The following is a 15,281-nucleotide window of genomic DNA, read 5'->3' as shown; positions in this document are numbered from 1 at the left end:
TGAACGTGAGGGTGTTAATTATTTACGCTGCTTTTTATTTCCCTTTCACACAGAGCAGAGTTTAAAAAATCATGAGCTGGTTCAGGTGGTGCCGGGTCCATCAAAGCCCCGTGCCGAGCTGCAAGCCCGGAGCGGTCCGTCTGGTCATATCACATGCACCATCTCCAGATCCCACGTGAACAGGCTGCACCTCTATATCTATTGCCCTATAGTGGTCCACTTCCATATCTATGGCCCTATAGTGGTCCACCTCCATATATATTGCCCTATAGTGGTACACCTCCATATATATTGCCCTATAGTGGTAAACCTCCATATCTATTGCCCTATAGTGGTACACCTCCATATCTATTGCCCTATAGTGGTACACCTCCATATATATTGCCCTATAGTGGTCCACCTCCATATATATTGCCCTATAGTGGTCCACCTCCATATCTATTCCCCTATAGTGGTCCACCTCCATATCTATTGCCCTATAGTGGTCCACCTCCATATGTATTGCCCTATAGTGGTCCACTTCCATATTTATTGCCCTATAGTGGTCCACCTCCATATATATTGCCCTATAGTGGTCCACCTCCATATCTATTGCCCTATAGTGGTCCACCTCCATATATATTGCCCTATAGTGGTCCACCTCCATATATATTGCCCTATAGTGGTACACCTCCATATCTATTGACCTATAGTGGTCCACCTCCATATATATTGCCCTATAGTGGTCCACTTCCATATCTATTGACCTATAGTGGTCCACTTCCATATCTATTGCCCTATAGTGGTCCACCTCCATATATATTGCCCTATAGTGGTCCACCTCCATATATATTGACCTATAGTGGTCCACCTCCATATATATTGACCTATAGTGGTACACCTCCATATATATTGCCCTATAGTGGTACACCTCCATATCTATTGCCCTATAGTGGTACACCTCCATATATATTGACATATAGTGGTCCACTTCCATATCTATTGCTCTATAGTGGTACACCTCCATATCTATTGCCCTATAGTGGTCCACCTCCATATATATTGCCCTATAGTGGTCCACTTCCATATCTATTGCCCTATAGTGGTCCACCTCCATATATATTGCCCTATAGTGGTCCACTTCCATATCTATTCCCCTATAGTGGTCCACCTCCATATCTATTGCCCTATAGTGGTCCACCTCCATATATATTGCCCTATAGTGGTCCACTTCCATATATATTGCCCTATAGTGGTCCACCTCCATATCTATTGCCCTATAGTGGTCCACCTCCATATATATTGACCTATAGTGGTCCACTTCCATATATATTGCCCTATAGTGGTCCACCTCCATATATATTGACATATAGTGGTCCACTTCCATATCTATTGCTCTATAGTGGTACACCTCCATATCTATTGCCCTATAGTGGTCCACCTCCATATATATTGCCCTATAGTGGTCCACTTCCATATCTATTGCCCTATAGTGGTCCACCTCCATATATATTGCCCTATAGTGGTCCACTTCCATATCTATTCCCCTATAGTGGTCCACCTCCATATCTATTGCCCTATAGTGGTCCACTTCCATATCTATTGCCCTATAGTGGTACACCTCCATATATATTGCCCTATAGTGGTACACCTCCATATATATTGCCCTATAGTGGTACACCTCCATATATATTGCCCTATAGTGGTCCACCTCCATATCTATTGCCCTATAGTGGTACACCTCCATATATATTGACCTATAGTGGTCCACTTCGATATATATATTGCCCTATAGTGGTACACCTCCATATATATTGCCCTATAGTGGTCCACCTCCATATATATTGCCCTATAGTGGTCCACTTCCATATCTATTGCCCTATAGTGGTACACCTCCATATATATTGCCCTATAGTGGTCCACTTCGATATATATATTGCCCTATAGTGGTACACCTCCATATATATTGCCCTATAGTGGTCCACCTCCATATCTATTGCCCTATAGTGGTCCACCTCCATATCTATTGCCCTATAGTGGTACACCTCCATATATATTGCCCTATAGTGGTCCACCTCCATATATATTGCCCTATAGTGGTCCACCTCCATATCTATTGCCCTATAGTGGTACACTTCCATATATATTGCCCAATAGTGGTCCACTTCCATATCTATTGCCCTATAGTGGTCCACTTCCATATCTATTGCCCTATATTGGTCCACTTCCATATCTATTGCCCTATAGTGGTCCACTGTGCTTCTCTCCAAGTAAAAAGTCACTTTAGATAAATGAATGTCAAACAAATAGAAAGTGAGAGTATGAACTGTCTATAAACGGTGGATAGTACAGTCAAGGAGGTCCATGATCAGGACACACAGGCCTCACTAACTCAGACTTCTACCACTTTAAAAGCTCTACTGACCGACATGTGACCAGAAATAATCAAGTCCTTTTAGAGGGAGTTGCATGATGGAACTACACAGTGACGTAGCACAGTGACGTGGCACAGTGACGTAGCACAGTGACGTAGCACAGTGAGCTGGCACAGTGACCTGGCACAGTGACCTGGCACAGTGACGTAGCACAGTGACCTGGCACAGTGACCTGGCACAGTGACCTGGCACAGTGACGTAGCACAGTGACCTAGCACAGTGACGTGGCACAGTGACGTGGCACAGTGACGTGGCACAGTGACGTAGCACCGTGACCTGGCACAGTGACCTGGCACAGTGACGTAGCACAGTGACCTAGCACAGTGACGTAGCACAGTGACGTGGCACAGTGACGTAGCACAGTGACGTGGCACAGTGACGTAGCACAGTGACCTAGCACAGTGACGTAGCACAGTGACCTGGCACAGTGACCTGGCACAGTGACGTGGCACAGTGACGTGGCACAGTGACCTAGCACAGTGACGTAGCACAGTGACCTGGCACAGTGACCTGGCACAGTGACGTGGCACAGTGACCTGGCACAGTGACCTAGCACAGTGACCTGGCACAGTGACGTGGCACAGTGACCTAGCACAGTGACCTAGCACAGTGACGTAGCACAGTGACGTAGCACAGTGACGTAGCACAGTGACCTAGCACAGTGACGTAGCACAGTGACGTAGCACAGTGACGTATAGATCCATAGACAAAGACCCATGCTCACCTCTGACAACCTGCAAGTTGTGATATATGTGCAGTATATCAAGATGTATATAGAGTGCATGCTTCATTGATATGAAGCCTCTGAAGAACCTTGTGTTGACTATGCTTCTATAAAACCCTTCACATTACAAATACACATTACATTCCTTCATATACACGTCTCACATACCTCAAGAAGGTATAATCTATCTTTTAGGAGATTGATTCATGGATCAGTCCCTTAGTTTTGAAAACCCAAACTATCTGCATATGTCGGCGAGACATGTCTACTTAAGTAAGTAAGTAAGTAAGTAGGTAAGTAAGTAAGTATGTAAGTAAGTAGGTACGTAATTAAGTAGGTAGTAAGTAATATGTAGGTAAGTAAGTAGTTAAGTAAGTAGGTGAGTAAGTAAGTAGGTAATTAAGTAAGAAAGTAAGTAAGTTAGTAAGTAAGTAAGTAAGTAGGTAGGTAAGTAAGTAAGAAGTACCTAATAAGTAAGTAAGTAAGTAAGTATGTAGGTAAGTAAGTAAGTAACTAAGTAATTAAGTAACTAAGTAAGTAAGTATCTAAGTAAGTAAGTAAGTAAGTAAGTAGGTGAGTAAGTAAGTAGGTAAGTAAGTAAGAAAGTAAGTAAGTAAGTAGGTAAGTAAGTAAGTAAGTAGGTAAGTAAGTAAGTATGTAAGTAAGTAGGTACGTAATTAAGTAGGTAGTAAGTAATATGTAGGTAAGTAGGTAAGTAAGAAGTACCTACTAAGTAAGTAGTTAAGTAAGTAAGTAAGTAAGTTAGTAAGCAAGAAAATAAGTGAGGTCTACTTAACCAACACGAGAATGAGGTTCTTATACGAGTTACTAACCACTGAAATAAATTATGAATGCAAGTAAAAGATGAGGTAAGATCTGGGGCTGCCGTATGGGGCATTATTCACGTAGAACTACAAACATTTGAATAAAAAATAATTTGGACACCCAGAGCCACAAGGGACCAACTTATCACGCACCTCGTTCCGAAGCCCCCCCTGGTCCCCGTCGGAGAGTCGAGGCTATCTCCTGGCTTGGGTGGCCTGTCGCGATTCATTTGCTGCAGAATGGAGCTCAGCTCGGTGATGACGGTGTTCTTGGAGTCCGGTGTGGATGGAGGACTGTGCAGCTCTGGGGGTTGATCGCCCCACAGCTTGGATGTCCTTTGTGTGGGAGTTCTAGGAGGTTCAGATGACAAAGGGGGAGGGGGAGGGGCCTGAGGCGGTGACCCGTAGGACTCCGGGGGCTCCTCAATGAGAGCGTCGTGATAAAGCGACGTCCTGTTGATGACAGACTTGCCCTTGGGTTTGGGTGGCACAGGGGGCCGATCCAACAGGAAGGCGTGTCCGTCCGCGGTGGCATAGAGGCTCTCTAGAGCGCTGTCGCAGAACCCTCCCTCTGACGACAGGGTGGAGATGCTGGAGACGGTGCTGGTGGCGTCCATGAGCTGAGGATCCCCGCTACTGCGGCTGTCCACCTCCTCAATGCCCGAATCACCCACCCCTGACTCTGAGTCTGGTGGGGGAGGAGGATATGAGGGGGGCATGCTGTTTGCCACCCGTTTGTGTTGATCCAGGACAAGTGGCGGGGCATGAGAGTGGTACGGTGGAAGAGCGCGTCCCCCATTCCGTCTCTGTTGCAGAAGCATCTCTGCAATGGCACTAGCCTGGTCATCAGGAATGTCAATACTGTTGGCAAACTCCAGCGGTGGGGGAAGGGGCTCTGTGAACTCAAAATCATCGTCAATATCAACTGAGGCCAGAGGGGGAGGGGGGATACGGAAGGGCAGCTTTACTGGTTCTTCCATGGACTCGCCCACGGTAATGCTCCTCCTCTGAGATGTGATGAGCTGGGGATTGGCGGACAGCGCTGTAGCGTTGAGTGGCTCGGGTTGGTTGGGGTCCTTCAGTTCAGACGGCCTGTTGCTGTCCTGCCCCTCCACCTCTTGGTTGTTCACCTTGTTGCTTGCTTCGCTGGTGGTGTGGACCATCAGCAGCCCTGCTGACTTGGGTTGCGATGGGTCCGCCACATCCGCCGGCGCACTTTTCCTCTCCTCGACTGCCTGATGCTGCCGCTCTTCCCGCGCCCCATCGGACTCGTATTTCTGCTCCGTCATCTGCCTCCGAAGACCGCCTCGGCCGGGACGCCCCATGGTGGCCGAGGAGATTGCCGCAAAACTCGTCTCGATCCTGGAGCGGAGTTTGGTGTCAATAAACAGCGGTTGGTTGAGATCCGGTTTGTGGCTTGGCTGAAGCGGGAGGGACTGGGCTTCGTGCTTGGGCGTCTGCTGAACCTGAGGAGGATTTGGCGGCTGATTCTGAGAATGGTTTTGTTGCTCCTTCATCGCCCGGTCACGAGCTGCCAGGGCCAGAGCCAGTGGAGAATTAGGATCCAGGGGCTTGCCGGTGACCGGATGGAGGTAGGTCCCGTTGGCCCTGTAGTGGCTCTTCGGAGGGGTGGATGGTAGACTAACAGGACTGTCCAGGTTGGGACACTGGCCTGTTCTGGTGTTTAGAGGCTCCCGTACCACTGTGGGCTCAGGAGTGTTGAAATCTGTCATGTTGCCACTACCGCCCCCAACAGGTGGCCCAAGCTGTACCGCGAGAGGGGGACCCAATATCCTTCGAAGCCGCTCGTCGCTACTGAACATGCCTTCATCTATGGACTTTGACTGGCGTAGCCGAGGGGTTGGAGTGGGACCACTGAAGTCATCATCCCCCATGTCTATTGACTGGAAGGCAATTGTGTGCTTTTTTGCCTCTAGCCTCTTCTCCCGGTCCCGTACTGCCCCGGCGATAGCTGCCGCAAAGGGGTTGCCTAGAGACATCGGGTCTTCAGGACGCAATCCACAAACAGTGGGCGTGAGAGAAGGGTGTTCAGGGGTGGTGGGCTCGATCTCCATACTGCTACCCTGGCTGCTCTTGCCACTGCTGCTGGTGGAGGGCTCCTTGACGATGATGGTGGGGATGGGGATGGAGGAGCATGTTCGTTCTATGGGCGTAGTGGGCATGGAAACGGCGCCCGAGGGGTTTGCTGGCATGCGACACGTTTTCTCGGGACTGTCCTCAACGTTGGGCTGCTTCACCAGCATGCCCTTCCTGCGAGCTGGTTTGGCTGGCACATACAGTGTCTTATTGCCCACCTCGGAGTAAGGGTTCTCCGGCACCGGCGCTCGCCCTCGAGTGCGCGTGCTCTCAAACTGCTCCGAGCTCTGCCGGAAATAGCCACGCCTCAACGTGCCGACGTCCGTAGTCCGGCTAATGGTCTTCACTGCATTGGGTGAGTTCTGCATGAAGCTGGGTCTCGTGGTGCCGTAGCCCTTGGGGGCGGGGCCAGAGTTGTAGTCCGGTGGCGAGGGGGGTAAACTGGCCGGGGGAGGAGGGATGTCCTCCGAGGTGTCGGGCATAGAGAGGCTGCGGGCAAACTTGAGTAGGGGAGGCGTGAGGAATCCCTGTTTCTCATCCTCCGTTGTACCTTGGAGAGCAGAAAGAAAAACGATGTGAGGACCCGGGCGAGACACCCCTATTATTTATCTCCAGCATGGCTTCGCCTTTACACCGAAAATGTCTCATTTATAGATGTGAGCTCTCTCTTAAACCTACATTTATCCGAGCAGGAGGGTCCTGAGATTTGTTCGAGGCCAGAGAGATAAAAAAGAATCGCTGACTATTTGCAGACGTTTGCTGCAGCGAGGGGGAATTCACTGGAGAGTTAATCAATTTAACTCTTGAAACGGAAATAAACCTTTATAGTAATGCTTAATTTAATCTATTAAAAACAGCCTTTACTGTCTTTCAGAGACAGACCCACTTCATGATGATCCCATGCAGTTTGGGGCAAAACCCAGGCTTTTTTATGGCCTATTCTAAAAATGGTGTATTTCAATATTTCTGCATACTGGGGTCCCGAAACACATAACTTGTGTGTGACGAGCATTCAAAATTGCTTTCATATGCACGTTGAGAATAAGAGTTTCTGAGCAGCTTGCACACCAAGAAGAGCTCGCCATCCAATCGCCTAAAAATGCAATTCTTTCCTGAAATCTCCAAATGTGAAATCGCAGCGTGGCTTTTACTCCAGTGCTCCTCGAGGTCTGGGTGCCATCAAGTGGTATTTTTAATCATAATTCATATATAAGCGCTGTGAGTAACATTAACCTGCACGACGTCCCTCGAGCTCCGCGGTGAGAACGAGGCCTCTGCTTAACGAGCGCCTGAAAGCACACTTTGCTGACTGGATTATTCTAATTGATCTATAATTAGCTTTAATATTGCTGGAGCACACGGAGCAGGTCCTCCGAGCATTCATCGAATATTACGACACACACACACAAACACACACAAAAACACACACGCACACACACACCTATGGACTTTTGCTTCTTCAGAGTGCCCTTCTCAGGGAGCCCCAGGAAGGCCCCTGGCACCGTGGGCGGCAGCGCTGCTACTCCCTGGCGGTCGTGGTACATGGACTGCAAAGCAGAACTTTGTTAATGACATAGAACCGGTACATAAATACACACTTTTCAACAGCATTAGTTTCACTTATCTACCGGGACAACAATAAGCTGTAAAACACAATTACAATAACTGTATTCATGGGCAATAGAGAGCTAAATAAAGCTCCTCTAAACACATTGTAAATGAATATAACACGATGGTAACTCCATGATATTCAGGATGAACTGCGTCATGAACAAACAATAACACAACAATAACACAACGGTTCTGTGTGCGTCGTTCCTACGTTGATGTCCGCCGCCGTCACCAAGCAGCGGCTGGACGGCCGCGGTTTGATGGTGGCGATCTTCATGTCGACGGGCGAGGCCTTCTGGGCGTGCGTCATCTCTTCTACTTTATCTGCGAGATGAAGCGAGCCGTAAATTAGCGAGCGGCAGCAGCAGCAGCAACAACAACAACGACGACAACAACAACAACAACAACGACGATACGCAGAATGCCGGACTGAACTTGCAAAAGCTTGCCGAGTTTCTCACGAGGCCAAACGCAAGCTACTCATCCACAGTGTTTCCACACTGAGGTGCAGATGAGACTGAAACAAATAAAACATTGAAACACAAAGGGGGGGGGGGGGGCATGGTGAAGGCGGGGGGCATGGTGGAGGGGGGGTCATGGTGGAGGGGGGGTCATGGTGGAGGGGGGGTCATGGTGGAGGGGGGGGGGGGGCTGTGATGAAATGGTTTGCTCGTCCAGCCAAAAGCTTCTTTCCAAACAGCCGACTCGGCTGCATCATCAACTCTCGGGGTCGTTCCCTCATGTGTGATGAACAATGTCAGGGTTGACGTTATCTTTCTAAGCCGCTTGTTGTTGTTGTTGTTGTTGTTGTTTTTCCTTCTGCAATGTAGGAAAGGTGTCAACGGGAAATTTGTCAGAAGTGAACGTCCCTCTGGTGATGATGCCGTCAGAGAGTTAAACAGAGGCTCTGCTCAGAGAAGCTACATGCTAGCCCCGACCTAGACCCCCCCCGTGTCTGTGAAGAGGAAGCTTCCATGCATGGGGGGGGGGGGGGGGGGGGGGGATTACTTAGAGTGACTTGGAAAACAATCCTCTTCTTCTGCGCATCTACACACAGAGGAGAGGAGGGGGGAGGGAGGAAAGGAGCGTCAATGACCTGAACTACAAGTTACAGCTAACACACACACACACACACACACACACACACACACACACACAGACACACACAGACACAGACACAGACACAGACACAGACACAGACAGACAGACAGACAGACAGACACACACACACACAGAGACAGACAGACAGACAGACAGACACACACATACACACAGAGACACAGACACAGACAGACAGACAGACAGACAGACACACACACACACAGAGAGACAGACAGACAGACAGACAGACACACACACAGAGACAGACAGACAGACAGACAGACACACACATACACACAGAGACACAGACACATACACACACACACACAGAGACACAGACAGAATGACACACACACACACACACAGACAGACACACACACACACACACACAAAACAGGGAGAAAATGCACGTTTCCTCGCTCTCCCGACAGGATTGCTGCTGTACATTAGACAACGTGCAACACGGTTGCCTTGGAAACCAACAACACACACAATCACACATATATACACACATACACAAACATATACAGACATACACACACATAAAAAAGGCTGTTGTGAAAAAAAAGCACACAGAAACTAAATTTTTTTTAGATCGGTTAAAATGAACAAACATAAAATTACAATAACAGTGTTTTTTTTAAATATTGTTTAAACACACTCTCACACACACACACACACACACACACACACACACTCTCATAAGGGTCATCAAGGGTCTCATTCATAAGCTTGAAAGTGAACGATGCTCGCTGCTGTTTAGGAAGCACTCTTTTTAATAAAGGGGGAATAAACGTGACGACTCGGCATCTTTCTGTCCCACATCAACACGACATGAAGACGTGCACGAGGTCGAGCATGCAAACGCACAACGGCCGTGAGGTCATCAGTGAGGTCATCAGTGAGGTCATCAGTGAGGGGGAGGTCTTATTAAAGAGGGACTTACCACCTTTCTTCTTCCTCAGAGTGGCTTAAGGGGACATAAGCAGATGTGGAGTCTTTAAAGGACACACACACTCCATCCTCCTCACAACACACACACACACACTCCATCCTCCTCACAACACACACACACACACACACTTCATCCTCCTCACAACACACACACACACACACTCCATCCTCCTCACAACACACACACACACACACTCCATCCTCCTCACAACACACACACACACTTCATCCTCCTCACAACACACACACACACACACACACACTCCATCCTCCTCACAACACACACACACACACACTCCATCCTCCTCACAACACACACACACACACACACTCCATCCTCCTCACAACACACACACACACACACACTCCATCCTCCTCACAACACACACACACACACTCCATCCTCCTCACAACACACATACACACACACTCCATCCTCCTCACAACACACACACACACACACTCCATCCTCCTCACAACACACACACACACTTCATCCTCCTCACAACACACACACACACACACACACACTCCATCCTCCTCACAACACACACACACACACACACACTCCATCCTCCTCACAACACACACACACACACACACACTCCATCCTCCTCACAACACACACACACACACACACACACACTCCATCCTCCTCACAACACACACACACACACTCCATCCTCCTCACAACACACATACACACACACTCCATCCTCCTCACAACACATACACACACTCCATCCTCCTCACAACACACACACACACACACTCCATCCTCCTCACAACACACACACACACACACACACTCCATCCTCCTCACAACACACACACACACACACACACACTCCATCCTCCTCACAACACACATACACACACACTCCATCCTCCTCACAACACATACACACACTCCATCCTCCTCACAACACACATACACACACTCCATCCTCCTCACAACACATACACACACTCCATCCTCCTCACAACACACACACACACACTCCATCCTCCTCACAACACACATACACACACTCCATCCTCCTCACAACACACACACACACACTCCATCCTCCTCACAACATCAACACACACACACACTCCATCCTCCTCACAACATCAACACACACACACACACACACACTTCATCCTCCTCACAACACACACACACACACACTCCATCCTCATCACAACACACATACACACACTCCATCCTCCTCACAACACACATACACACACTCCATCCTCCTCACAACATCAACACACACACACACACACACACTCCATCCTCCTCACAACATCAACACACACACACACACACACACACTCCATCCTCCTCACAACATCAACACACACACACATACACACACTCCATCCTCCTCACAACATCAACACACACACACACACACACACACACTCCATCCTCCTCACAACATCAACACACACACACACACACACTCCATCCTCCTCACAACATCAACACACACACACACACACACACACTTCATCCTCCTCACAACACACACACACACTCCATCCTCATCACACTTCTTATGGTCATTTAGAGTAAAGCAGACCATAAAGCAGGGGATGCTTTAGGGCGGGGCTACAAGGTTATTGACAGGCCTCTCTACCAGTGGAGCTGTCTTACGACTTTAAGTGATTCCACTTGAGGAAAGTACACTTTAACCTCTAGTCGGTCGCGTTAATGTCTCCAGCGGTTGAATTTGAAAAACCAAGATGGCGGTATGAATGCCAAACTGCAGGCCCTCAAAGCGTCCCGCATACACGGCGCCCCCCCCGGGTGAACCCTGGAACAGCGGCGCCTCCTTTCTATCTCTCACATCCTGAGGTTGTTCAATGCAACACATCAGCTCCAGAAGCAAGAGTCCTTCATGCAGGAGGCGAGGAAAGGAGGAACAGCGGCCAAGCAAAGCAAACGAAGGGACCTTAAAAGGCTGCATGGGGCTTCAAGGTCACGCAGCTCTAACTCACCTTTGTCCACTAGGGGGGGGGGGGGGGGGGGAGCACCCGGTCAGCGAGAGGGAGAAGGACACTCAGAGTTAGACAGACTTATGATTACATCGTCAGCAAACCGTCGGACCGGGGCACGCTTACCGAGTTCCTCCAGTTCAGAGGTCATGGACTTGGAGCGCATGGACAGGGCCGTGGTGGGGGCTCTCTTTGGTGGGGGAGGAGCTAAAGGGAGGCAAAGACACACACGACCACATGCGGGACATTAGGTTTTATCTTCCTATAGTCATGTCATAAGGTACTGTGTATTATACCGGCTGCAAGGTGTCCATTATTCGTTGATAATGAACACCTTCTAAGTAGTTATGTGTGTTATGTATATATTTATATATCAGTGTTTTCCCTACCATTGTATCAGGGTGGTGGCCCCGCCCCCCTGAAATCACCCTCCGCCCCCCGGTAATTTTCTCAATAGTACATAGAATATCATATAAGTATATCCCTATTGTACCTGTCTCCCTTTAATGAAACATGATATGGTTTAAGGGTTAATTCATATTGTACCTGTCTCCCTTTAATGAAACATGATATGGTTTAAGGGTTGATTCATATTGTACCAGGCTCCCCTTAATGAAACATGATGTGGTTTAAGGGTTATTTCATATTATACCAGGCTCCCTTTAATGAAACATACGTTTTAAGGGTTAATTCATATTGTACCAGGCTCCCTTTAATGAAACATGATATGGTTTAAGGGTTAATTCATATTGTACCAGGCTCCCCTTAATGAAACATGATACGGTTTAAGGGTTATTTCATACTGTACCAGGCTCCCCTTAATGAAACATGATACGGTTTAAGGGTTATTTCATACTGTACCAGGCTCCCCTTAATGAAACATGATACGGTTTAAGGGTTATTTCATACTGTACCAGGCTCCCCTTAATGAAACATGATACGGTTTAAGGGTTATTTCATACTGTACCAGGCTCCCCTTAATGAAACATGATACGGTTTAAGGGTTATTTCATACTGTACCAGGCTCCCCTTAATGAAACATGATACGGTTTAGTTGTAATATTCTAACCAGCCACTTCACAGGAACCACTCGAGCTTCTTCTGGAGTTATTCTAGTTCAGGTTTCCTGCTGCCTCTGAGGGTTATTATTACATAACACATCATTAGTCAGCGCGCTGCAGCCGTTGGTGTTTTAGAACCGCAGAAGGTTCTTCACACACCGCGTGAAGCGGGCCCACACCCTGAAGCCTCTCTGAGGAGGCGCGGTACCTTTTTTGCGCGCCGTGTCGTCGGGGTCCAGGTTCCGGCTCACCGTCACCACCTTGATGAGCAGCCGGTTGCTGCCGTGGCGGATCATGTTGACCACCTGTCGGTGGCCCACCTTCACCACGTTGTCCTGGTTCACCTGCAGGGAGGAGAGGCTGCAGGTGACTTTGAGTCCACCGAGCACCAGACACCATGAAGCGCCTTCAGGGCTTTGTTTTAATACGACGGTCACGCAACAAGAAACACGTCTCTCACAGCTAGGGCCCTCTGTATGGCACAAAACAACAACAACAACAACACGAGGTCGGGCGGCTTCACGTTGGGACTGAAGCTGTTTGCAGGTGACAGCTCGTCAAATCCTCCTCCTCCTCCTCCTCCTCCTCCTCCTCATCATTAAAGTAGCCAAACAAGTTTAAACGAGTGTTATTCTACAAATTTCGTATTTTCAGTTTTACAGCCAATTGTGACCATGATGCCTTTTGGGAAAGTGTTTGACATGTTCCTTATTATTATTATTATTATAAAGGAAAGTAATTTACCAACTGACAGCAGAGGGATGACCCTCCCACTAACGGTGTTCTTCTGATTCTCATTGTTCTTCTTTTATTGTCTCGTATGGGAACAAAATGATGATGAAGACCGAGAAGCGGACATGTTGGTAATTAGAGAGAAATGCTCCAACAGCTGTTTCAGCGTGACCTTGTGTTCCCTCTGTGTCACACACACACACACACACGCACACACACACACACACAGATGATTGGCTCTACATGTCATAGTTAACATCTTCGCTACACATCTGGATGAAGCTACGCAGGTTTCCAAAAGGACAGAACATGTGTAAAGAAAACACTATTATTATAGCATTATAATATTATAAATGAAGTATAAATTATTATAGCATTATAATATTATGAATGAAGTATAAATTATTATAGCATTATAATAAAGAGGGGAAGCAAAGGGAGCTATAAAGAGATTTCCCGTCGTTGATGCTGGTGTGAACGTGATTTTATTCGCCGGACGCTTCATTCGCGCCGGAGAGGGGGCGTGGCTTATCTCCGGTGCTTATCACTGTGAAAACAGTTAGAATCTTCGCCATCCACCATTACAGAAATAACCACTATTTCTGCTTCATACTTGTTGTGGAAATCAAAACACAAACGAACATCAAACATATATATATGTATATCTACATATAAATATATGTTACATAACATCATCCGTAGGCACACGCAGTGAATTTCACCGACTCCAGCAGCCACCTAGCATTGAGCTTCATGATTATCATAACCGTCGTCATGGTTCCAGCATTGAGCGTCATCATTATAATAACCGTCGTCATGGTTCCAGCATTGAGCGTCATCATTATAATAACCGTCGTCATGGTTCCAGCATTGAGCTTCATGATTATAATAACCGTCGTCATGGTTCCAGCATTGAGCGTCATCATTATCATAACCGTCGTCATGGTTCCAGCATTGAGCGTCAACATTATCATAACCGTCGTCATGGTTCCAGCATTGAGCGTCATCATTATAATAACCGTCGTCATGGTTCCAGCATTGAGCGTCATCATTATAATAACCGTCGTCATGGTTCCAGCATTGAGCGTCAACATTATCATTACCGTCGTCATGGTTCCAGCATTGAGCTTCATCATTATAATAACCGTCATCATAGTTCCAGCATTGAGCGTCATCATTATAATAACCGTCGTCATGGTTCCAGCATTGAGCGTCAACATTATCATAACCGTCGTCATGGTTCCAGCATTGAGCGTCATCATTATAATAACCGTCGTCATGGTTCCAGCATTGAGCGTCATCATTATAATAACCGTCGTCATGGTTCCAGCATTGAGCTTCATCATTAAAATAACCGTCGTCATGGTTCCAGCATTGAGCGTCATCATTATAATAACCGTCGTCATGGTTCCAGCATTGAGTGTCATCATTATAATAACCGTCGTCATGGTTCCAGCATTGAGCATCATCATTATAATAACCGTCGTCATGGTTCCAGCATTGAGCGTCATCATTATAATAACCGTCGTCATGGTTCCAGCATTGAGCTTCATCATTATAATAACCGTCGTCATGGTTCCAGCATTGAGCGTCATCATTATAATAACCGTCGTCATGGTTCCAGCATTGAGCGTCATCATTATAATAACCGTTGTCATGGTTCCAGCATTGAGCTTAATCATTATAATAACCGTCGTCATGGTTCCAGCATTGAGCGTCAACATTATCATAACCGTCGTCATGGTTCCAGCATTGAGCGTCATCATTATAATAA

The 15,281-nt window shown here is 47.5% G+C and overlaps 1 protein-coding gene across 1 annotated transcript in view; it reads right to left on the bottom strand.

Annotated features, from left to right (window-relative positions):
- Positions 1 to 15,281, bottom strand: part of LOC117728810 (SH3 and multiple ankyrin repeat domains protein 2-like) — a 99,076-nt gene that overhangs the window by 18,483 nt on the left and 65,312 nt on the right. Inside the window, 8 exon segments of the mRNA XM_034529691.1 lie at positions 4,116 to 6,609; positions 7,501 to 7,606; positions 7,882 to 7,994; positions 8,679 to 8,717; positions 9,718 to 9,741; positions 11,718 to 11,726; positions 11,841 to 11,921; positions 12,984 to 13,119. Of these exon segments, the coding sequence (XP_034385582.1) occupies positions 4,116 to 6,609; positions 7,501 to 7,606; positions 7,882 to 7,994; positions 8,679 to 8,717; positions 9,718 to 9,741; positions 11,718 to 11,726; positions 11,841 to 11,921; positions 12,984 to 13,119 (3,002 nt within the window).

Source organism: Cyclopterus lumpus, chromosome 3 (genome assembly GCF_009769545.1).
Source record: "Cyclopterus lumpus isolate fCycLum1 chromosome 3, fCycLum1.pri, whole genome shotgun sequence".
Classification (NCBI taxonomy): domain Eukaryota; kingdom Metazoa; phylum Chordata; class Actinopteri; order Perciformes; family Cyclopteridae; genus Cyclopterus; species Cyclopterus lumpus.
This window is presented reverse-complemented; position numbering and strand designations above follow the sequence as displayed.